At 53.6% G+C, this 22,067-nt stretch overlaps 9 protein-coding genes across 9 annotated transcripts; 3 read left to right on the forward strand and 6 right to left on the reverse strand.

Moving 5' to 3' along the window:
- Positions 1-1,300: 1,300 nt before the first annotated feature.
- J4E78_004441 (uncharacterized protein) lies at positions 1,301-2,787 on the forward strand (the record flags this gene model as incomplete). Its single annotated transcript, XM_049365070.1, has 2 exons — positions 1,301-1,801; positions 1,849-2,787. The coding sequence occupies 2 exons, from the start codon at positions 1,301-1,303 to the stop codon at positions 2,785-2,787; spliced, it is 1,440 nt and encodes a 479-aa protein (XP_049222871.1).
- A 792-nt stretch (positions 2,788-3,579) lies between these two features.
- On the reverse strand, positions 3,580-5,236 carry J4E78_004442 (uncharacterized protein; the record flags this gene model as incomplete). The annotated part of the gene is made up of 2 exons (XM_049365071.1): positions 3,580-4,972; positions 5,040-5,236. 2 exons carry the CDS (start codon positions 5,234-5,236, stop codon positions 3,580-3,582), a joined length of 1,590 nt encoding a protein of 529 aa, XP_049222872.1.
- A 4,286-nt stretch (positions 5,237-9,522) lies between these two features.
- J4E78_004443 (uncharacterized protein) lies at positions 9,523-11,949 on the forward strand (the record flags this gene model as incomplete). Its single annotated transcript, XM_049365072.1, has 1 exon — positions 9,523-11,949. The coding sequence occupies one exon, from the start codon at positions 9,523-9,525 to the stop codon at positions 11,947-11,949; it is 2,427 nt and encodes an 808-aa protein (XP_049222873.1).
- A 569-nt stretch (positions 11,950-12,518) lies between these two features.
- J4E78_004444 (uncharacterized protein) lies at positions 12,519-13,452 on the reverse strand (the record flags this gene model as incomplete). Its single annotated transcript, XM_049365073.1, has 2 exons — positions 12,519-12,806; positions 12,871-13,452. The coding sequence occupies 2 exons, from the start codon at positions 13,450-13,452 to the stop codon at positions 12,519-12,521; spliced, it is 870 nt and encodes a 289-aa protein (XP_049222874.1).
- A 362-nt stretch (positions 13,453-13,814) lies between these two features.
- On the reverse strand, positions 13,815-15,618 carry J4E78_004445 (uncharacterized protein; the record flags this gene model as incomplete). The annotated part of the gene is made up of 2 exons (XM_049365074.1): positions 13,815-14,492; positions 14,827-15,618. The coding sequence occupies 2 exons, from the start codon at positions 15,616-15,618 to the stop codon at positions 13,815-13,817; spliced, it is 1,470 nt and encodes a 489-aa protein (XP_049222875.1).
- A 312-nt stretch (positions 15,619-15,930) lies between these two features.
- J4E78_004446 (uncharacterized protein) lies at positions 15,931-17,107 on the reverse strand (the record flags this gene model as incomplete). Its single annotated transcript, XM_049365075.1, has 2 exons — positions 15,931-16,581; positions 16,631-17,107. The coding sequence occupies 2 exons, from the start codon at positions 17,105-17,107 to the stop codon at positions 15,931-15,933; spliced, it is 1,128 nt and encodes a 375-aa protein (XP_049222876.1).
- Positions 17,108-17,724: 617 nt separating this feature from the next.
- J4E78_004447 (uncharacterized protein) lies at positions 17,725-19,380 on the reverse strand (the record flags this gene model as incomplete). The annotated part of the gene is made up of 3 exons (XM_049365076.1): positions 17,725-17,967; positions 18,103-18,892; positions 19,088-19,380. 3 exons carry the CDS (start codon positions 19,378-19,380, stop codon positions 17,725-17,727), a joined length of 1,326 nt encoding a protein of 441 aa, XP_049222877.1.
- Positions 19,381-19,553: 173 nt separating this feature from the next.
- Positions 19,554-20,282, forward strand: J4E78_004448 (uncharacterized protein; the record flags this gene model as incomplete). The annotated part of the gene is made up of 3 exons (XM_049365077.1): positions 19,554-19,573; positions 19,768-19,890; positions 19,940-20,282. The coding sequence occupies 3 exons, from the start codon at positions 19,554-19,556 to the stop codon at positions 20,280-20,282; spliced, it is 486 nt and encodes a 161-aa protein (XP_049222878.1).
- Positions 20,283-20,709: 427 nt separating this feature from the next.
- On the reverse strand, positions 20,710-21,702 carry J4E78_004449 (uncharacterized protein; the record flags this gene model as incomplete). Its single annotated transcript, XM_049365078.1, has 3 exons — positions 20,710-21,321; positions 21,371-21,629; positions 21,677-21,702. The coding sequence occupies 3 exons, from the start codon at positions 21,700-21,702 to the stop codon at positions 20,710-20,712; spliced, it is 897 nt and encodes a 298-aa protein (XP_049222879.1).
- Between the last annotated feature and the right edge of the window lie 365 nt (positions 21,703-22,067).

Consider the following 22,067-nt stretch of genomic DNA (forward strand, 5'->3'; position numbering starts at 1 on the left):
TTGGTGAGGGCCCGGACGGAATCGAGGACTCGTGGCGGAGATTCCACGCTTTACCGCTTCTGCGCTAGCTTGTGCCCTGCATTTCCAAGGTTAGCCCTTGAAGAGTTCGATACCCAGATCTCTTCTGACGAAGAAGAGTCAGCGCTCTTGGTCCAGGCTATTACCTAGACTAGCTGCTCTGTAGCTTTGGTTCGTGATGGAGCCGTAACGTATATATCACGTTTGTAGGCAACTGATGCTGCCACAATCACATATAGGTTGCGGCATGATCAAGCTGCTGTGAGCACCATTATGAGGGCACAGTGGGCAACCTCGGCAAACATTCTATCTGAGGTTGATCCATTTTGCTGCTGTGCAGACCATGTGTGTTCTCTAATAAGACTTCGTGCATGGTTGAACTCCTCTATATAGGTAGGACACACCCAAAGTCCCTCGCGATAAGACTTCAAATTCGAGCGCGAGCCCACAAGGACATACCTAGGTACCGAAGGAAAGTTTGAATGGGTGGAATTCCTAGCATTTCCGCACCAGAATCATTCCATCTACTTTCCATTCCAATAAATCCCAGTCATCTCGAGACCCTGAGATCTCTGAGGGAAATACCGCCGTCGCCGTTGGATGGAGTTCGCGTGGGGCGAATCTAGCGTACCTCGAGAAAACGCGTTCCTAGCGCCGCGCTCGGGCCCCAGATCCGCTGAAAAGTTCGATGCTGATCCTTCCGCTACATAAACTGCGCGCTCCCAGCCATTTGCATCTACCTACCATCAACCTTCTTCACAACTTCTTTCGAACTTTCACCGTTCGAAATCTACACTGAGGGCTTTCGCGATTCTCAAGTGGGCTACTGAGGGCAACATCCAGTACCAGATCAAATTACAAGTCAGTGGGCAACGTTTGGCTTTTCCTTAACACACATTACAGAGGGCACGCCTGCCGCTCGTCAGGGCAAGGCAAGATCATCCTGAGGGCTTTTTGCTACTATGAGGGTTAATCTTCCGTCTTCTCGGCGCTTGTGGGGACACATGCCTTGAAGCTCGGTTTCTGTGGGCTCTTGTGGGCTTTCCGTGGGCTTGAGGGATACCCGCTTCGTGCGGTCTCGAGAGATACCAGTGGGCTTTTCGCAATTTGAGACAATCAGACCAGCAGGCTGGCGCATACGATGACCTTTTGGCATCAGCGCCCGAGCGACGGCATCATGCCGTCGGCTCCTCTCTTTCCTTTTTCTGTCGCACATCATCGGCGCTCTCGTCGCACGTTTCACAATACTAATACGTTGTAGATCTAGTTACCTATCATCAAAATGGGCAAGACCAAGGTCGCGGACAAGTCGTCCAAGAAGGAGAAGAAGTCTGAGCTCGCGAGCGTCAAGGCTGGTCGCGTCACCAAGCCCGCTGCTACTCCCAAGTCGAAGAGCAAGGACATTGCCAAGTCAGTTGCTTCCAACGTCAAGGACAAGAAGAAGTCGAAGAAGGCTCCCACCCCAGAGCCTGAGTCTGATTCTTCGTCTGAGAGCGAGAGCGAGAGCGAAGAATCCTCTGAGAGCAGCAGCGAGGAGGAGGTCGAGCAGAAGAAGACTCCTGCCAAGGCTGCTCCTAAGGCCGCTGCTAAGGCCGACTCCGATTCTGACTCTTCCGACAGCAGCGAGGAAGACAGCGACAGCGACAGCAGTGAGGATGAGAAGCCTGCGCCCAAGGCCAAGGCCAACGGCGTAAAGAAGGCCGCAGCCAAGGCTGAGTCCAGCGACTCCGACAGCGACTCCAGCAGCGAGTCTGAGGATGAGAAGCCCGCCGCTAAGGCTGAGGTTAGTTCACCATATTCCCATCAGTCAACGTAGACTAACTTTGACAGGCCACCTCCACCTCCGACTCTGACGATTCCTCTGACGCCGACTCCGACGACTCCTCCGCTTCCGAGAGCGAGGAGGCTCCCTCCAAGAAGCGCAAGGCCGAGGAGGCCGCTGCCCCCGCTGTCAAGAAGACCAAGACTGAGGAGCCCGCCGCTGAGGAGGGTATCAAGAACCTCTTCGTTGGCAACATGAGCTGGAACATCGACGAGGACTGGCTCCGCCGCGAGTTCGAGGGCTTCGGTGAGATTGTTGGCTGCCGTGTCATCACCGACCGCGAGACTGGCCGTGCTAAGGGTTTCGGTTACGTCGAGTTCGCCAACGCTGCCGACGCCGCCAAGGCACAGAAGGAGATGCACGAGTACGAGCTTGACGGCCGTCAGCTCAACGTCGACTTCAGCACTCCCCGCGCTAAGCCCGATGCCAACGGTGCCCGTGCCAACAAGTACGGTGACAAGCGCAGCCCTCCCAGCAGTACCCTCTTCCTCGGCAACGTCTCATTCGAGTGCTCCAACGAGAGCATCCAGGAGGTCTTCCAGGAGTACGGTAACATCACCCGTGTCTCTCTTCCCACCGACCGTGACACCGGCTCCCTCAAGGGTTTCGGATACGTCGACTTCGGTTCCCAGGAGGAGGCTACTGCCGCTCTTGAGGCTTTGAACGGCCAGGACATCGGTGGCCGTGCCATCCGCATCGACTACGCTCAACCTCGTGAGGACAACGGTGGCGGCGGTGGCTTCGGCGGTGGCCGTGGTGGTGGTCGCGGTGGACGTGGCGGCGGCCGTGGTGGCTTCGGCGACCGCGGTGGTCGTGGCGGAGGCCGTGGCTTCGGTGGTGGTCGCGGAGGCGGCCGTGGCCGTGGCGGTGACCGTGGCGGCCGCGGTGGCTCATTCAACCGTGGTGGCTTCGGCGACTTCCAGGGACAGAAGAAGAGCTTCGACTAAGCGTCTTGTTTGAGTCATAGCCTTTCACATCCTTTCGTGTATCTGCTTTGATCATCTCGGAGAGTAAGTAATGGAGCTGCCGTACGATATGATGTGATATGATCATCGGATCTGGTTTTCGGCCTTCGGGTATGGCGTTCATGGGTAAAAGTTGTTTGATTAGAGATACTCAATCACTCGGTTTGATGTAGGCCCGTCGTGGCATCTTAGTCGTCGATAGTACAACGATCGCATTTCAAAAACTTCTTTCAATTTGGTGTTTGATGTCGTGAAATGCCATTCTTGACATGTAGCTCTCCAACCTGTCTAACAAATTGTGACATTGAGCAAGTTTAACAGCGAGATGTCATACCTTGTCATCGCTTCCAGCATTGCCAACTTAAGAGCGGGAGAATATGTGCCCTCAGAGCAATTCAACCTAGCAACCCAAGGGTTCCTGTCCCTTTCGGTCCCTTTCACTCTTTTTGTTTATGCTGCATGTACAGGCGCACGGAGGATCACTGCTGAAATGATCAAATCACATTTGCAAATCGTGAAAGTTTAATCAAGGCAGATGGCTGGCTCACGAGCCAGAATACGATGTTTTGCTTATATATACTCATACAACCCAAGAAGCAGAGTTCGGAACCCAAACACAAGGAGACCGATGGATAAACAGCATAACACACGATAGACAAACGAAAGAATAGGAAAAAACGCAATGTCGACGCGCTATTGGTACATCAAGACATACAACGGACAGATGATGATAATAATATCCCAAGAGCAATGGATGGATCGATGGTGTATCAATCAAACCTCCTGGACATCCTCCAGACTAAACTGCTTCTCAGCATCAGCATCAAAGCAAGTCTCCCAGCAGAGAACCTCGCTAGGGAAGTCCTTCTCCACACTCGGTCTCTCGCGGACGAACCACGCGAGACCCGCGCCAACGATGCCGAAGAGAGCGAGGCAAGTCCAGAGAGCGAAGTTTGTTGTTTGTACGCTGAGATCGTCGCTGAAGTAGTAGCTTGTTCCACTGACCGCAACGGCGAAAGCCTTGAACAGACTGGCGACTTGCATCATGCCGACGACGGTGCCGGCGGAGAAGGCATCGGGTGTGGTGTTGAGGACGAGGAGGGAGACGACGACGTTTGCGCCGCCGGTGAGGAGGTGTTGGGCGAAGATGGAGAAGGTGGAGATGACGGGTTCGAGACCGGAGCAGGTGACGACAATGGCGAGGATGGGGGTGAGGACGTAGGTTGCGGGGAGCATGGCGGAGACGGAACGGTAGAGCTTGACGAGGCCGTATTTCTCGGTTGCGTAGGGAATGGCGTAGAAGAGTACCATGCCGGCCATGCCGCGGACGCAGAGGACGACGATGCTGAGCCATTCGCAGGAGATGCCCATGCCGCCTTGGTCTGTGCTGCTGTGGCCGAGGTGGGGGAGGACGACGTCGAAGGTGGAGGCGTGGAGCGAGAGGAGGCAGAAAGACGATAGGAGGACCATGAGGGAAGGCGCCTGGAGGAACTGCGAGATAGTGATGGGATCGGGACGAGCAAAGTCGACGAGAGTGACGTTGGTGTCTTCTGAGTCGCGGCGGAGGAAAGCGGCCTTTTCGCAGTCCATGTCGACGGGGTCTGCTGAGCGGTCGTTGTGGTGGGGAAGCGTTTCCTTAAGGCAGATGCTCGCTGTGAGCGCGATGCCGAAGAGTACGGCTCCGCAGGCTAGCTCAGAACCCAGGGTTGGGTAGTCTTGCCAGACCATGTTGTATGCTTGCAGACTCTCCGATACCATGAGTTGCATGATAGGGCCCATGGAGCCACCCAGAGAGATGGTAGGTAGCCGGGCGACGTTCTTGGCCCTCTCCTCTGCCGATGTGCTCAAATCTCCAATCATGGTCAGGGTCGTGCATACGATCGCCGAGCTGACCATGCCCGCAACGAAGCGGAAGATTGTGCAGCTGACGAGGCTGGTTGCGAATCCCATGCTCAAGCAGCATGCAAACATGCTCCAGAGCCCAATGAGCGTAACGCGCCGTCTTCCCATGCGGTCGGCGAGGTATCCCCAGAACAGACCCGTTGTTCCACCAAATGCGTATGCGCAGTCGAGAATGCTTCGGAGGTAAGACGAGGAGAGTGTGCCGCAGTAGTCGGAGGACGAGAGGAGCATTTGGAGCTGTGGCTGGAGGCTTGATGCCATGATGCTACACCAAGGTCAGCACAAGCCGGAAGAAACGGGTCATCTCACATGAGATGTATAGTAGAACTTACGCTTCAGCCAGGAAGATGAGGTACACCAGCATCAATTGCATCCGCCGCGACTTATCGGCACCGTCTGGCGCGTTGTGACTCTCCATCTCTTCCTCTACATCCCGCTCCTCCTCTTCCTCAACCATAGCAGCCTTGTCATATTTGCCCAAATCCTTAACCGGTATTAAAGACCTCGTTCTTCTGTGAAAACCCAACATCTTGCAAGAAAACTCAAATAATCGACCGGAAAAACTCGTTTGCGAAGGCTTCGAATGCGCGATAACGCGATGTGACCGCGAGGGGAGTGAGCGTGTAGGCACGAACCAGCGTGAACCTATAGAGAGATTGTAACGGCCGCGAGAGACCTAAGGATAAGCAGCGAGAGAGAGCGACAAGAAAGACGAGAGCGACAAAGACTCGCCTCGGAAAGAGAGAGGGTTGAACAGTCAGAACGACGACGGCGGCAACGGCATCGCGAGGGGTTTGAGCTCGACGGGGCTCATGAAACGGAACTATACTGCCCGGCGTCTCATTGGCGTTGGCTGTTCCCAGAGTTTGGGCGCTAGTACCTTCAGGGTCAAGTCGCTTAACGCGGAGCACGCTGATGTCACATGGTGGTTCTCCTGATCCACTGCGCGCGGGAAACCTGCATGTTCCCATAATAGCTCCCCTCTTTCGCGGTCATGGCTTCGACGTTGGTTTTTGGCGACGACTGCGATTCTTTGCCTGAAGCAATGTTGCGCGCGCAACTCGGGATGGAGGTTTCATGAGCCGCGTCCCGCGGTTTATCTGCATGTTGTCATCCACACGCGAGATTGAGCTTTTGCTTGGTTTGGAGGATACCTAGGTAGTTGGCCGAACATGGTGCTGGGATGTAGTTGCAACAGCGTTGGCGGAGGTCTGTCGCGCACCGATAGGATCGTGGGGAAAGGTAACAGCATCCATCGCACTACCATGGTACGCGTAATTATGGATTGGACTCGACGCTACATATACCAGAACTAACGTAAAGCATCAGCCGATATGCGTGTCAAGATCTCCACCTGTCTCTGGCCCACGTATCACGGCCCAGACGTACTGCGGCGCGATCTAATCTCCGAGCAATCTCATGATTACCACGGCGGAGTATAGAGCGACCACCAGCCAAAGACCTGCGGTATGGAGAATACCGAATTCGTCTAGTTCAAATGGCTGGCAGTGCCTTTAAGCGAGCTATTCGAGTTGGTAACACCTTTGCGAAGCGTGATCGCGGGACCACAGGATGGACGGTGTGTGCCCGAGAATACAGCGAAAAGGCTTTTCGCTCTATATCTAGGTAGATTTTTTCCTGTACTCAGATGCAGTGTTGGATTTGACAGTGAAAAGAGCGTATTGGGCGATTGTACGGTGCCGTCCACGGTTCGAAGTAGATCCACAGAAGCTCACGATATCTCATCATAGTATTCAAGTTCTACGTAGTATATATACTGCATGAAATCATCTTCTCTTGTGCAGCAACAATTTCGTATTCGTCACAGAAGCCATCATGTCCACTTCGTCCCGTCCGATGTTGGATGATACCTACACGCGCAAGGTTTCTCAAACTGCCAGCTCCCCTTGTCGTCGCCAGGGCAGCGTAATATCATCAGAGCCGACACCTCCTCCAACTCCCACCTTCTCCTGCCCCCGTCGGGACAGCGTGATATCATCAGAGCCAACAGAACCTCCCACACCTCCAGCATCCCCAAGGCCCCCCTTATTGGCAGAACATCACGTACCTCCAACATCTCTACAACACTTTCCAACGGCAACGAAATTCATAACCACACTACCGTGGACATGCCAATCAGTGGACGAATACTATCGCATTCGATCGATACTCTTGCTATATTGGCATATATTCAATCTAGTACTGGAGTACGAGCGCAGACCTTCTGTTTACCACGTCTCTTGGGTGCCAACAGGATGGAACAGACCTTTCATCATTACCGAAGTCCCAGTTCGAGATAGCAATCGAAGGTTAATATATGGCATTGGTCCTCATGCCCATCCTCCTGACGTATCCCTTCTAGACCGGCTAGCGCGCAACAAGTACAACCACTGCGACTTCAGCATCCAACTCTTTCTCATCTATCTCGAGCCCGCATTTAAAAAAATTGGAGCGACGATAACTTGGCTTGCCGTCCAAGTAAAGCCTGTCATTGTCCATCATTTGGAGGGGGAACAGCCAGATCCATTTGTTCGCCACAGCGTCTTCAATATCAGAACCCAAACTGGAGCGGAATACATCGCAGACTTTACGATGGAGCAGTTTGGATTCAACATGAACAATTTTCTGATGCGCAAGAGAGATTATAAATATGCATACACTACAAACCGAAAGATGCCACAGCTGCGTACTGAAGAGGTTGAAAGAGCACGGCGAGGCGAATTCAAAGACTGGAATGGAAAGGGCTGGGTTGTGAGGGAAGTTTGTAGGATCGTGACCTTGCGTAGCTGGAACATGGCGGATGAAAGAACGAGGTTATTGGATTTGGAGATACTGGTTAGACAGATCTCTGCGCGCCGGTGGGGTTGGCATACGGATTACTATACCGACCTACTAGTCACGTATCGTGAACACCTTATACATGCAAGGAACTGAGTGGATGCGATGCCGCCTGCTGTCTGCGTTAGTATAGAAACGAAAGATATCAAATCTTCACGTAATTTCAAGTTCTAGCTTCTTCACTTCTACCATTCTCTGTGGCTAGACAGGTGTTCAAATTTTTCCCTTGGAGGTGGTTGAGGAATCAGCATGAATGATCATGATAGCGCACAGCTCTCATCACTGGGACGTGATGCCGGCGACCAGGATGTTACATGGAGTTTACTAGAGGGGCGTTGTAGCACGTTAAGACACGTGATATTTGGTAGTGTGTTGTACTAGGTATAGAGTCGCGTTGGAGGCTCTGGAGATGTCTGTCGTAGCAGTGAAGTTGGGATAGTGTCGTAGTTTAGAAGAAAGAGGGATGACTGCATGAAGCCGGCGACCCATGTGATCAGAGCATGAGTGCAGAGTGATGTGACGAATCATCGGTGCATGCTTTTGCAAAAGGAAGGAAGTGCAGTGAAGTCTGAGATGGACGGAGTAGCTTGCGATAGGGACAGACATTTCGAATGCTAGTCATTGCGACGTGATCGGTGAGAGACATGTCCACGCTCAAATATCCGGCTTTTGTCCGCAGCGAGTCGTGAGAGAGGGTGCATCCAACGTCTGGGGTGGCGACCTGCGTAGAGAGTGTGAGACAACCAACAAGCCTATACTTAGTCCCGGAGTACCCCGCCATGGGTCTTATATGTGTGACTCCCTCAATATCAACATCTCTCCGCCCTGCATGCGCAGCCCTATAAATCACATGCAGGTTGACGACGTGTTTTTGGCCCCCACGATTCCGGTGAAAAGGCGTCCTGCGCGACTCGCCCAATCGAAGGATGCGGCATACGTATGGGCCGACATCCAGAACATCAGGACACGGTGCAATTGCGCAGCGACGGAAAAAGCGGGTAGGACGGCGTGCGCAAAGGTGCAATTCCAGGGAGCAGGGACGGCGGGTTTATCAGTAGCGACGTGTTAGTTGTGTTTAGCAGCCGATCCACCAGAAGTGGTGAGGATGGCGAAGTCGCTTCATCCATGCACAGCCCTGCCGCCCTTCAAAGCCTCCACCCATAGGGCGCCTGACGCCATTCACCAATGATGCGCGTGCACTAGCAGCCGTTCCTGCGCTTCTTGGGTTGACCGGTTTCTGGCCAGGGTCTTGTCACCGCTGGATGGAGCACAATTCTCGTGGTTCAGTGTCTTTTACCACAGTAGGATTGCGGTGAGGGATGAAATAACTCTCGCAATCACCTCCCGCATCAACAGACACGGCAGAGATACGCAGAAGACGGATGGCTGCTATTGTGCAAATGGGCGAATAATGGTATGCAGCTCGTATTCAGGATCCGAGCAGGGGCTGACTGCGCGGAACGTCAGATGTCCGTGCACTGCTGCCTGGAGTTGAACTCCACTTACTGGAGGAAGCGACGACAACCCGTTCCTTCCCTCTTGAACCACCTATCCCCCCAGCCCGCGCTGCTCGAGATCTCTTCTTGCTTCAAATCCTAATCCCTCAGGCCTCCCTCCTCGTCCTCTTTTTGCACCGCAGACCCGCCGCCCTTGTGCCTCTTTTGCCGCTCGCCGCCCGTCTTACTCCACGTGCTGCGCCTTCCTATATACCTGCACGTCTCCTCCGACACCAGACCAAAGGACTCAGCGCCCTTTCCTCGCTCGCTGCATCACCATCATCACCCTAGCCTATCAGCTGCTAGCTTCCGCGGCCGCAAAGGTTCCACTATCCCCGGTCAATGAAAACGTGATCTGGGCTCAGATAACCACTCACACTTGGTCCCTTTGGATCGCCGGGCTTGGGGAACTGTGCAGTCCGTGACTCACCTGAGGCCGCCTTTCCCACTTCAACCGGTACGACGACCAGTCATACTCAACATGTCTGCACCCCACGACCAGAACCGTCATCCCCGCCGCCGTCCTCTTAAGGGTTCCGCATCCCCTCTGAGCACCCATGGCATGCAGCTAAGGAAGAGCGGCACTTTCTCGTCGCCAACCAATATCTCGTCCGACATCTGCGAGTTGGACCGATTCTGCATGCCCCGCCGCTCGCCTACCAACACTGACCGGCTGGAAGAGCTAGTCAACGACTCCATCCAGGACCCTAACGTGCGTCGCGTCACCAACCTGCTCAAAGACTTCGAAGCGAAGGTCGCTGGCCATAAGAGCACTGTTACCAGCTGCGACCTTCTCAACGATCCGGAGGTTCTTCCTGTCCCGAGCTTTATCCTCGACAGCGCCCCATTGGACCACACCCCAATGGACATTGACCCAAAGCCTACTGCAGTTGCACGCAGCCCCCACGACCACGCTTCTGACAGCGGTCTGGGTTCCAGCATCAGTGGATCGAAATACGGTAAGGAGTCACTGCAGCCACCCGTCTTGGATGAGAACGCCCCACATACTAACATATATAAAGACGAGATTCGCTCCCAGCGCTCGAGCGTCCGTGACTCCATCAGCACTTCTATCAGCTCGACGCATTCGGCTGTCACCAGGTCCTTCTCATCGCTCACCTTTTCAGAAGAGGACGTGCTCGGCGAGCACACGTGCAAGCAGATCCACGACTACATCATCAAGCCCATTCTCGCCGAGGAGTCTCTCAAGGACTTCCACTCCCTCGTCAAGGACGTGCCTCGACGCATAGGTCAGAAGAATATCCGCAATCTCCGTGACCTCGAGAAGACCCTCGTCTTCCTCGCACCCGTAAGTGGAATCACCCATTGTCTTTCTCAAAGTGCAGAAGCTTATTGCATTTTTCGTGGTTTAAAGGAGCTGTCGGCTTCCCCGGACTCGTACTTCCGCTTTTGCCAACGATCAATCCAACTCTTGGCTACGACCGTCCAGTACATCTCCGAACAAGACCAGCGACTACCAACCGACCGCCCTTATACTGACGGCTACTTCCTCGATTTGATGGAACAGATTAGACGATACGCTTCAATCATGGCTGCTACAAGAGAAAAAGAAACCAAGGGTGAGGATCTGGACGAGATGGATTACTCACGGTATGACCGCGCCGCCGACTTTTTATTCGCCCGCGCTAATCAAAAACTCCATAGCGATGAGAAGATCACCCTCCGCGGTGGCATCAGCCACAACGGCCGTCCTGTCGAGCTCGTCCGGGAGAAGAACGGTAACGTCATCCCCATGTCAGTGGATGCCTCGAACGCCTTCAGGATCAAGCGTCGTCTGTCGGACGCCGACGAGGACAGCATGGACGAGGACGAAGTAACCCGATCCATGGCGCGACGACGGAAGTCCGAGAAACCCGGAGACGTGATGCACACTTGCCGTGACTGCAAGAAGGAGTTCAAGCGACCATGCGACCTGACCAAGCACGAGAAGACTCACTCTCGCCCATGGAAGTGCGACGAGAAGAACTGCAAGTACTTCGAACTCGGCTGGCCGACTGAGAAGGAGCGTGATAGGCACATGAACGACAAGCACTCTGCTGCTCCTGCTCAGTACAAGTGTCTCTACCACCCATGCACGTACGCTTCGAAGCGCGAGTCCAACTGCAAGCAGCACATGGAGAAGGCTCATGGCTGGGAATATGTTCGCTCCAAGAGCAACGGTCGCAAGAAGGGCGCTTCTGGCAGCGATCACAGCCCCGCTACCCCTCTCACTCCCTTCATCGGTACACCCATGTCGGCGACCATGACTACACCTATCACACCATTCGCTGCTTCGCCTCAAGTGCCCATGATCGAGAACTTCAACTGCTATGGCTTCGGAACGCCGGCTATGAGTGCCCACGGTTACCAAGATGACTTCCGTCGTGACTCGATCACCACCGATGGCTCTCACTTCACATACTCGTCAGGACATTCGCCCGTTGAGCCCACATCCTTCGACGATGCTGTGACGCCAGAAGACACCCATATTAACCACAACGACATCTACAACGCCTGTGCACTGAACGCAAACTTCAACACTGGCTACCAGCAGCCAACCCCAATGAGCACGGCGTTTGACTTTGCGCCGTTGCCATTTGCGACGAACAACAACATGAACGGTCTGCCACATCTATCACCTATGGCTCAGCCTGACATCACCCTCTACTCACCAGACATGGATGAGGGCTTTGGCGGTGACATGGACATGACCATGCAAGGCTTCAGTCGCCCCGGCCAGGACTTCACGTTGTTCGACACTGCGCCACCCAGCCAGATGACGTTCAACCACACGGCCAACTTCTTTCCCGATTTCAACCAGGTTGGAGGCCAGTTCGACCCCCAATACATTGAGCCCACCACTACGTTGGATGATTTGAACTTTATGGGCTTCGGGAACCAGCAGTAATTCCCGCACTGCATTGTATACGATTAGCGGGCACTTGTATAGCCGTCTTTCACACCCTGTACTTAAACAGAAGGAGTAATTTTCCATGGAGCCGGCGTCGGGACACTGGGTGTTTCTTTGAACAGCGATTCACGACTGTTATGACAAGAGGAGGAATTGAGAAGATATAATCGGGCACGCATGCATTTACGGCCTTGCTCTTCACTCTCTCTTTTCCCACACTGGGTGTGGGATAGCGCCTCGAACAGAACAGAAACTCCACAAAAAAACAAAGGATCTTTGTTTGTTTGAGCGGGTTTTCATTTCCCCCCTTCTTCTTTTATCTGGCGACTGATTTTGATCTCCCCCCTTCTCCTTCTTTGCGGACTGCCCATTTACGGAGTCTTAAGGCTGCGGTAGAGATCATCAGATAGTGTAGGATAGATAGATAAATAAAACTGGTGGAAAGGAAGATCTTCCGTTTGCAGATGTAGAGTAGTGATTGAACGCACGCAATACTAACCCATGTCTAATCGTACACAGCTTTTGATATTCTTGCAGGGAAGGTCAAGCAGAGTCAATCACCCTCGTCACTCTGCGCCCAAACTCCGCTCTCCACGGCCATAGACCGATGCGACCTCCTTGCGCCACTGCAAACCATTCCTCGTCAACTCAACCTTCACCTCCAGCTCTCCACACCCCTCTTTAATCTCCCTCGCGATCTTCCTCTCTATGACCCGCATCGCCTCCTCCTCGACGGCCTTACTCCTCACCCCAAACAGTACCAGCACCTTTAGCCCACGTAAACTGTCACGAAGGAGCCCGATGAACGCGGAGTTAACACCAAAGCCAGGGAAGTAGATCTCGCGAAATGGGCACTGCAGAGGTAAAAGTACGAAGTCAGTATATGTCTCACATGCACTTCGTACAGTCAAAACTTACCTTGAGCACGGTGATGGCGGAAATCTGGGTTGGGAGCAGTGTCTGCGCGATGTATTTGGAAAAGTCGGTGACGGAGCCGAAAGCGAAAGGTGTGGAGTTGAGGGCGATAAGGTTGGTTTCGGTGTACAGTTGACGGCAGACTTGCAACAAAGCGAGCTGCTGTATAGTAGTTTCGCTTCCACCATTCTGCCGCATACGCTTCTGGCGTGCGACATCGAAGGTGTGGAAGTCGCGGTGAGAGCTGAGAACCAAGTCGTAAATGGTGTTGCGGATCTCAGCTGGCAAACGGAGGAGAGGTGAGTTTCCAGCATTTTCTTCAGCAATGGCGAGCTTCTTGGGATCGGCGCTGAGTTGTAGTATGTCAGGTGCTTCATCTGAGACCTCGGTGGCCACATGATCTTCTAGACCGACGGACTGCGTGGACTGGCATAGACCTCGGAGTCCAGTGTCCATGGTAGACTGGCCGTTCCTTGAGGTAGTCGATGATTCGGAAGTGACTCTCACATCCAGAAGGTCGTCTGGGGTCTCGGCGGCGGCGGCACGATGTCGCTGCATCGCAGCAATCTTGGCGTTCGTAGACATACTGGTGGATGGATGATGTGGTTGATGAATGATGTGGTTGAAATGGATGCGAACCTTGACTGACTTGTGGAAAGAGAGAGAGAGGAAGCATAGAGAGAAATCGAGGGAGATGAAGCCAGTTTTATCCTTGCGAGGTCAGCGGTGATTGAGCGGCTGGGAAAGCGTTGCGGGTAAGGTAGGCGCTTGCTCTCACCCGGCTAGCAATCGTCATGCCATGCACCCGCTTAGAGACCGACAGTCTTGTATGACGCATTTCAACAAATGACAAAAATTAGACAGCAGATAGGACACGAATGAATGCTACAGTGTAGCTTCTACATTAGGCATAGATATGTGTATACTCATTAATCCGTTTCATTACATCAATCAACATCCTCCTCCGGTATCTCACCACCCACCCCATTCCCATTCTCAACCCCATTCGCACCAGCCTCACCTTCCTCCTTCCCACTTCCGTCACCCAACCCCGCCTCAAGCACCTCAAACCTCTCCAAAAGCCCAACATCCCACCCCTGAAACTTTTTCGCTGTTGGCGGCAACAACCTCTGACTCTTCTCCAACCCCTTCTCCAGCTCCTCATAAAGATCCACCGGAAATTCTACATCCTCTATACTAGCACTCTCCGGCTCCCCCGGCTTCAAAGCCTGCCACGTCTGTTTCTGGTAGAAGACTTTCATCGTGCGTGTAGGATCGAGACGGCCGGGCGTGGGTATGGAAGAGGAGAAGAGGAGATCGGGGGTGAAGACCCAAATGAGGAGGGAGGGTGTGGGGGTGTCTTGGGATTGGTCGGGTGGTGCGGCGGTGTGGATGTGGAATTTGCGGAGGCCGGTGTTTTCTATGAGGTGGAGGAGGCGGACTGATATCCATTTCTGGACTGTGTGTGTAGTTGGCGAGGAGGGAGTCGTTTTGGCAGATCGTATGCTAATGGCCCACTTTCGTATTCGCCAGCCGTCGTTTGAGGGTTCCTGGGCGCCGATTGTGTGGCTGCAATGCTTGCATTGGATCAGGTTTTGATCTGTGCCTTCGGGGGAAGAGGAGAGCTGCGTCACGTCAGCATGTGCGATACTAGCTAACGGTAAATAACAGTGTAAGATGTAGCCTTGGCTAAACCTGCCAATCCCAAGGGTCTGAGGGGATAGAGACAGTGAAACGCCAGGCCGCTGACTCGACGGCGCCGGCAACCCATCAACCTGGGGAAGAGGGTACACCGGAACCAAGAGTACGTGTATGAGCCTATCAATTTAGGGCGCTTGTATCGACGATGAATGCCACTGATGAGGCGAGTTCGCCTTCTTTGCGCCCATACATGTTGCAACCTCATGAAGTGACGATGTAGGAACCGCACGACACGGTTGAAAGAAGGTTGTAGCTTACCTGTGCGCCTTCGCAATCCGACTCTGCCAGTAGAAAGCTGGCCAGATCAACAAACCCAACACCTCCCATAGCCTGCAGGCGATTACCAGCCGCGTAACCCTTCTGACCGACGACATCATCATGCGTGTGATCGTGCAAGTGATGCTCATCAGGCTTATGGCAATGCCAAAAGTCCATCATCTCAGCCCAATTCTCATTAGGCAGGTCTCTCCACTGTTGAACCTTTCCTTTCGCTACAAGGATACCGTCGCAGCCTTTGCAGGTTATCTCAACATCTTTCGCATCGTTGAGCGAAGCGCCGTCCCACGGTACAATGTTGGCCTGTCGGTCTTCGCGTTGCAGTGTCCCAAGAAGGTCGCTTCCTTCCTTTTCTTCCAGCTGAAGACGGAGTGTCAACTCTTTCGTTGGAGGCTGTGACGGTAATTCTAGCGCAGCGTCGCCTCCGCCTTTGACGTTGATCGGAAGACGTATTGACGCAGATTGGCCCTCATGCGATACAGTGATGTAAGAGCCATCAGACGACAGCTTCGCGTCCGTCGACCGGGAGAAATTTGTGCGCAGCGATGCAAAAAGCGTAACCGTACGTATATGCAGCAGCAGCTCGGCGTATAGCGTTATGGAAGTTTCGTTGGGCGACATGGGGCGCGCATTGTCTTCGTCACTCTGCAGGAGGTTCGGCGCGTGGATTTCGGTAGGTTCGGGCGCAGGCTTGGGATTCATCAGGTCTTTGATCGTTTCAGGAGAGAGGCCGAGAGCTTCGTATGCTGACTCGGGAAGTAGCGGGCGCGACATACTTCGTGATTGCGCGCCATGGTGACGGGTGGGGTGAACGTGGGGTTGGGGAGGTCACTGAGCTACGCGCGCGACGAAGTTGACTTAATCGGGAGTGGGTCCCGCCTTGGGGAGGTTCTAGCTCCATCTGGCCACGACAGTGTGCATGTATTTACGAGAGCTTCCCTGAGTTGAGAAATACGAGCATCGTAGTGAAGTGCTTGCTTGCATCGAAGTTGTCGAGGGCATGTAATTACATTATCTACAAACACTATACACCTGCGGTATGGGAATAAACCGTCTTCGATAGCCTCTGCTCATGTTTGCATGAGTCTACTGACCCTTCTTCTCGCCAGCCTTCTTCTCCTGCTCCAAAATATACTGTACACCCCTCTTGATACCCTCATCCAAAGTAACAAGCGGTTCATATCCTAACCGCAGTCTCGCCTTGTTAATGCTGTGGTACTTGGACATGCTGCTGTACTTAACCTGAGCCCTAGTCAGGTTAGGCTTCTTGCCCATGAGCCAAAAGACGTTCTCTAGGATCGTGCCAATAGCCCACATGAACTCGGTGCTGAGATGCCACACACTGCTCAGAGGTGTCCGGTCGCCTGCCTCGTGCCATACCGCACGCGCAAAGTCCCAGAAGTATACGGGTTGTCCGTTGGTGATGAGGAAGGCTTCGCCGTCGACGCGCTCATTATCGAGAGGAATGCTGGGGAGGCGTTTGTGGGTATGGAGGAGCGCGATAGCAGCGAGCACGTGGCCGTATGCGACGTTCTCGACGTAGGTGAAGTCGAACAGGTTGGTGTTCTCGCCGACTTGGAACTTGGTTTGTCCTTTGCGGTATGCGCCAACCATCTTAGGGAGCAGTTGTACGTCGCCCTCGCCGAAGATGCCAGCTGGACGGATGGCGCAGGTGAGGAAGTTTGGGGAGTTCTCGGGGTGACGGTTCGCTTGGAGGACAGCCGTTTCGGCATATGCCTAGTATATCGTTAGCTACTGAGAAATAACAATGCGATTGTGTGCTTACCTTTGTGGTTGTGTAGTACTCAGGCTGGTCGTCGCCAGTAACAAGCGGCCATCGCTCGTCCGCGTTGACGAGATCGTTTACGTGGTCGAGGATGACACTCGCTGAGCTTGTGTACACGAAGCCCTTCACTCCAGACTCTTGCGCGGCCTGCAGCAGGACCTTGGTACCCCCAACATTGACCTTGTCGTGAATCTCAGGCTTCAGATCGAAGTGTGGGGATGCTGTGTGGATGACGGCGTCGGGCTTGATCTGCGAGAACAGAGCCTTCATGGCAGGAGCATCCGTGATATCGCCATCGTGATAGGAGACGTTCGGGCTGGCATTGCGATTCGAGTTGGTTCGTAGATCGAGGACGGCGATTTGTGTCTGAGGGTGACGCTTGACGATCAAGCTGACGATGTGGCTTCCTAGGAAACCGCAGCCTCCGACGACGAGGACCTTCCCGAGCGATTGGATAGTGTCTGAGTTGTTCGGCATGGTGGAGGATGGAGTGTCAGTGCAATTGGTGGTGCGACGATCAGGGATTGTTTTGCGGAGAGCGCTCGGGGGAACACTTTCCGGGGGCTTGGGTTAGTTTCAAGGTTCCCGCATGTCAGGGTCTCAACGGGCATACTCGCGCGTGCAGAAGCGCCGTACCCTGTACGAGAAGATGAACAGGTGCTCTACATCCTACAATAACATGGTGATACAAATATTAAACATGCGAGGGTAATGTAGACTTCTGCATCGTTCCCAATCCCAACTAGACAAGGGACAAATTTCACAAGTTCAAGTCTACCCTGCAGCCTGCAACAGCATAAAATATTGAGAAACATGAGTTCCAGAGACAATGTAGACATCTGGAACATGTGAAATCACTTCAATGAGACAAAATATCATTCGTATTTCATGACTAACGCCGTTACCCATGCTGTGCCCATAGCCCTGATGAACGAACGCCGTATAATGCAAGCCACCTCGCAAGGTCGGGCTTGGGGTATCATGTAATGTCATATCGAGAGGAAGACCGGCCGTGGGATCATAAGTTCGCAATCTCTAAAAGCAGTTCCTAGACGAATATTAGCAGATGCCGTTGCAGCGTCCACAAATAACACTCACTCAGCGCTATCCTGTGCGGATCGCCTCAATTTACGGTTGTAGAGCTTCTTTTCGTCTGGAGTGCCCCAGAACAGCTTCGCAGCCTCGGGATTGACCAGTGTGCGTGGGTCGTATGCAGGTGACTCCTCCTCGATAGCCGCAATGATGGCCTCAATATGTGAGCGCATATCGTCCTTACGGGCAGCATCGTAGCAGAGTATGCCATCGGGCGATACACGGTGGTGGTAGAGAACCGGTGTCTATCAAACTGTCAGCTTATCTTGAGGAATACGTTACGAGATAATTCGACAACAGCGTCTCCATATAAAAATCGGGCGGATACATACTAGACATCAGTTAGCGGAGAAATCTCAAAAAGCACGCGTGATGGCTACGTTACCCTCAAATCTAACACGCGGTAAAACCTCTGGGAATTTGGGGCTAATGTATAGCATAATCCGGAACATGCCGCCGTCGAGGTTCGTCATAGGTCTCCCGAACAGGACAAGCTGCCATACGAATGGGTTCTTATCGACAAGATCAAGGTCCAGAGTAACGGCGTCTTGCTTCTTATACTTCTCGATGATTTGCTCATACTGGCGCTGGAGGTTGTTGGCAATACTCATCTCTTTGCTAACAGCCATCATGCCTTCGGCGGCCCAAGCCTCCATCTCCTTGTTGAGGGTCTCGAAGATCTTGACCAGGCGCTCGCGGAGCTGTGTGTACTGGAATGTGCCCTCCATCGCGTTGCCCGGGCCCTCGAACGGCATCTTCTCGAAGCGGTCCCCATCCTTGTTCTTCTGCACTGCCTCGTCCACGCGAGCTAGATACGATTGGTAGTACCACAGGAAGCGTCGCTTGCAGAGGTCCTTGAAGGGCTCGAAGGGCGCGTCGTCCCTGCTCGACTGGTAGTCCTCTTCCGCGTTGTAGACCGTCACGCCAGACCTCCCCCAATTGATGCCTAGGTATTCTTCCAGGCGATCGATGACGGATATGCGCAGCGACTCGTGTCGGATCTTGTCTACGTATGCCTCCTGGTTCTTCTTATCGTAGTCCGAATTTGCGTCCTCGAAGCCAGGCTCATTTTCGTACGGGTTGCTCGACATAAGGCTCTGAATGGAGATAAGGATAGACTCGAGGCCCTGGGCAGACGACCATTCTTCACCACGCTCTCCTCGCCATGTACTGCATTCTGTTAGCATAGACTCAGCCTTGGAGGTATCTGATGCGTTTTGTCTCGTCTTTTGACAAAATAAACGTGTTCGTATGCTTCAGGGCTGCCGTATTTTGCTTTACTTGAAGACAGCCTAGAGGCATTCGATACGTTTTGTGTTGTCTCTTGACAGAACATACACCCTCGTATGCTTCAAGGTCACTTACCCAAGAATCGACAGGCACACCTTGCCGCCCGCGTATATGTTGGGATTGAATCGCGTACGCCCACCATGGGTAGTTATAGCCGTGACACTCGGAGCCTTAGTAGGGTATTCGCGCGCAAACTTAACAGCGAACTCGAAGAAGCCGAACTCGTAGGGGGTGTCAGGTGGGCCTATGATTAGCGCCCGCACATGGCGCACGTCAATATCGCGGCAGGCAACGGCTATGGAGAGGTCGGAGCCGCGCTGGATCTCGCCGAGTTCGCGGGTGATTCTAAGAATGCTTTGGTTGGACATGATGGTGTGTGGAAGCCTCCCGGCAGCGGTTTGGATAGTTGAGATTCGCGGGGTTGGTGAAGCTCAACGGTCCGCGTTGGCCGGGCTGAGAATATTGAGCGGGTGTGGGTGCCGTGGTGTGGGGAGTCTTGAGGAGAAACAGTGGTAGGAGTGAGCGGGCCTCAACTGTGTGAATGGCCAAGCAAACACCGATGTGAGCTGTCAAAGGCGAGTGGGTAGTTGGCTGCGGTGTGAAGCTAGCCCCTCCCAGGGTCCCACAGGGCGGAACGCGAGCCGCAACACCACGCCGCCGAAAGTCGCGATAGTCTGTTCCTTGCGCACCGATCGTCAAGATGTAATAAGCAAGCCGAGTGTGTTCCTAGTTTGTCGGCTAACACTATAGTGTAGGGTGGTGTTCGCGCTGTTCGTCATCAGCAAGTCTGGCGGTCTCATTTACAATCGCGAGTTCCACGCGGGCATGAGCAAGCTCACCAGCAATGACTATCTCATGCTCGCTGGATCTTTTCACGGGTAAATCGCAATGTTCTGGGCGTAGAAACTTCTACTGATGAGCGTCTAGAATGCACGCCATCACAGCGCAGCTCTCTCCAGTCCCACCTGTCCGCGCGCCGCCTCCCTCTACCACCACACCGAATCTCCAGACCTTCCCGGTCCGCGCAACCGGTATCGAGGTCCTCGAAAGCTCACACTTCCGCATCCAATGTTTCCAAACACAGACCGGTGTCAAGTTCTTGCTCTTCACTGAGCCCCAGCAACCGAATGTCGATACTATGATGAAGAGGATATATGAATTGTATGCGGATTACGTCATGAAGAATCCGTTCTATACCGTTGAGATGCCGATTCGGTGCGAGAAGTTCGATCGGGGGCTGGATAGCTTTGTCAAAGTCAGAGGGGGTTGAGGAGGCCGCATTGGGAATATGATACCACGAATCGGAATGAAGAGAAACAAAGCGGGACGCGTGTTGAACAGTACGAGGAGCGTTCTGCTACGGCATGCATTGCCACTGGTTGCAGTTCGGGAGCACACTAGAGACTCTCGTACCAAAGCTCCAGGGCATCACTTTTGGGTCCGTAACATGTATGATAGTGTCGGGTTTGGGGACGAAGAGAGACCACCCACTAGGGAAGTCAAATTGTGAGAGATGTGCTGTAGAAGATAGCACTGTCTCCAGTACCTATCAATGTAGACTAATGTTCATTATTTGCTTCATTTCATCCATGCCATGCGGTAGACGCCAGCTCTAGTCATACAGTAGACGCCGTGAATACTCCTGCTCCACCGTGAAGCTTCAAAGGCGTTCCTCTTCCTAGCTGCGCTATGTCCGCTTATGCCGTGTCCATCTTGTCTGGGTCGTCGTCCTTCTTGTCCTTGCTGCCGCTTCCACCAGGCTGGCCCGAGCTGTCCAGCAGCGGCTGCTTCTCGTCACCCTCAGCCACCGGCTCGAGCTCCGACTTGCCATCGGCCGCCTCCTTCGTCTTCTTGTCCTTCTCCTGCCGTGCCTTCTCTTCCTCGAAAGACATCCTCAGCGCCAATGCGAGCTCGGGGTCGACCGATGGATCCACGCCGAACTCGAAGTCGTTGCCGCCGGAAGCACCGCCGCCTCCGCCTCCGGAACCGCTGTCTCCACCACCGCTGGATGCACCCTCCCCGCCAACTATAGGTGTAGTAATCAACGAATCGCTGAGCAGGTTCGCGCTGGGTGGAATGGTGGCGAGGTAGGAGCCTTCGGCGCTTTGTACGTTGTCGCTAAAGGCTTGGAGTTTCCGCGTGGTGTCGTCGCTCAGCTCGCCGAATGCGATGATGTCGATGCTGATACCGCTCTTCTTCATCTTCTTTGCCAGCTTGACCAGGTTCTTCTCGTCCTCCTCGATGGGGCTGCAGTTGAACATGACTATCCGCTGCTTCTGCGACTTGTTCTGTCTGTGCTTGAGAGCCAACTGCAAGTTCAGTTAGCAGGTTTCATCCCGGGGGTTATTGCCAACTTACAGCCGCGACGTTGATGCCAGTCACGAAGTGTGAGCTGCCCTTTATCTTTGTCCGGTGCAGACCGTCCAACACCTTGCCAATGTCCGTTGTCAGGGTCGTGAGGATCTCCGGGGTGTTGCCTCCCATGCTCATGAGACCGACAGATGACTCTGGGTTTGCACCAGTCTTTGCGGAGAAGATCATGTTCACGGCGTCCTGTTGTGCTTCCCATCGCGAGGGTACATAATCGCCATTTCGACTAGCTTCGCTGTTGTCAACGCTGCTGAGGTTAGTATGCGGTCGATGTGTGAGTGCATATAGCCTTACACTATCATAGAAGCTTCTAACACCATCTTGAAGACCGGATGTGTGTGGGGTTGAGGTGATTGTTTGGGTAGTTGGTTGGATCGACGGCAACCTTGTGATGCTGAGCTCAGGTCGCCGCAGCGGAGGACGGAGGCTGGCCATGGGAACCACCGAGATCACGTGAGGTGTGACCGCGCCTGCGGGAGGCCGTGCGCGCGTCGAAGGAGAAATGACTCAGACGGCATCTGCAGCATCTATAAACTTACTCGTGCAATTCAACATCGAATATTGCGACTCCAATTCTAAAGCGCTGCGCTGCAATTGTTGCTGCGCAGATTGCTATCTTGTACTTTGGTGTTCTCTCTTGTCTTGCGACCAGCCTCGATGTAGCAAGCGCACTGCTTAGGCCGTG

Source organism: Alternaria triticimaculans (assembly GCF_023758025.1).
Source record: "Alternaria triticimaculans strain BMP 0046 chromosome Unknown scaffold_5, whole genome shotgun sequence".
Classification (NCBI taxonomy): Eukaryota; Fungi; Ascomycota; class Dothideomycetes; order Pleosporales; family Pleosporaceae; genus Alternaria; species Alternaria triticimaculans.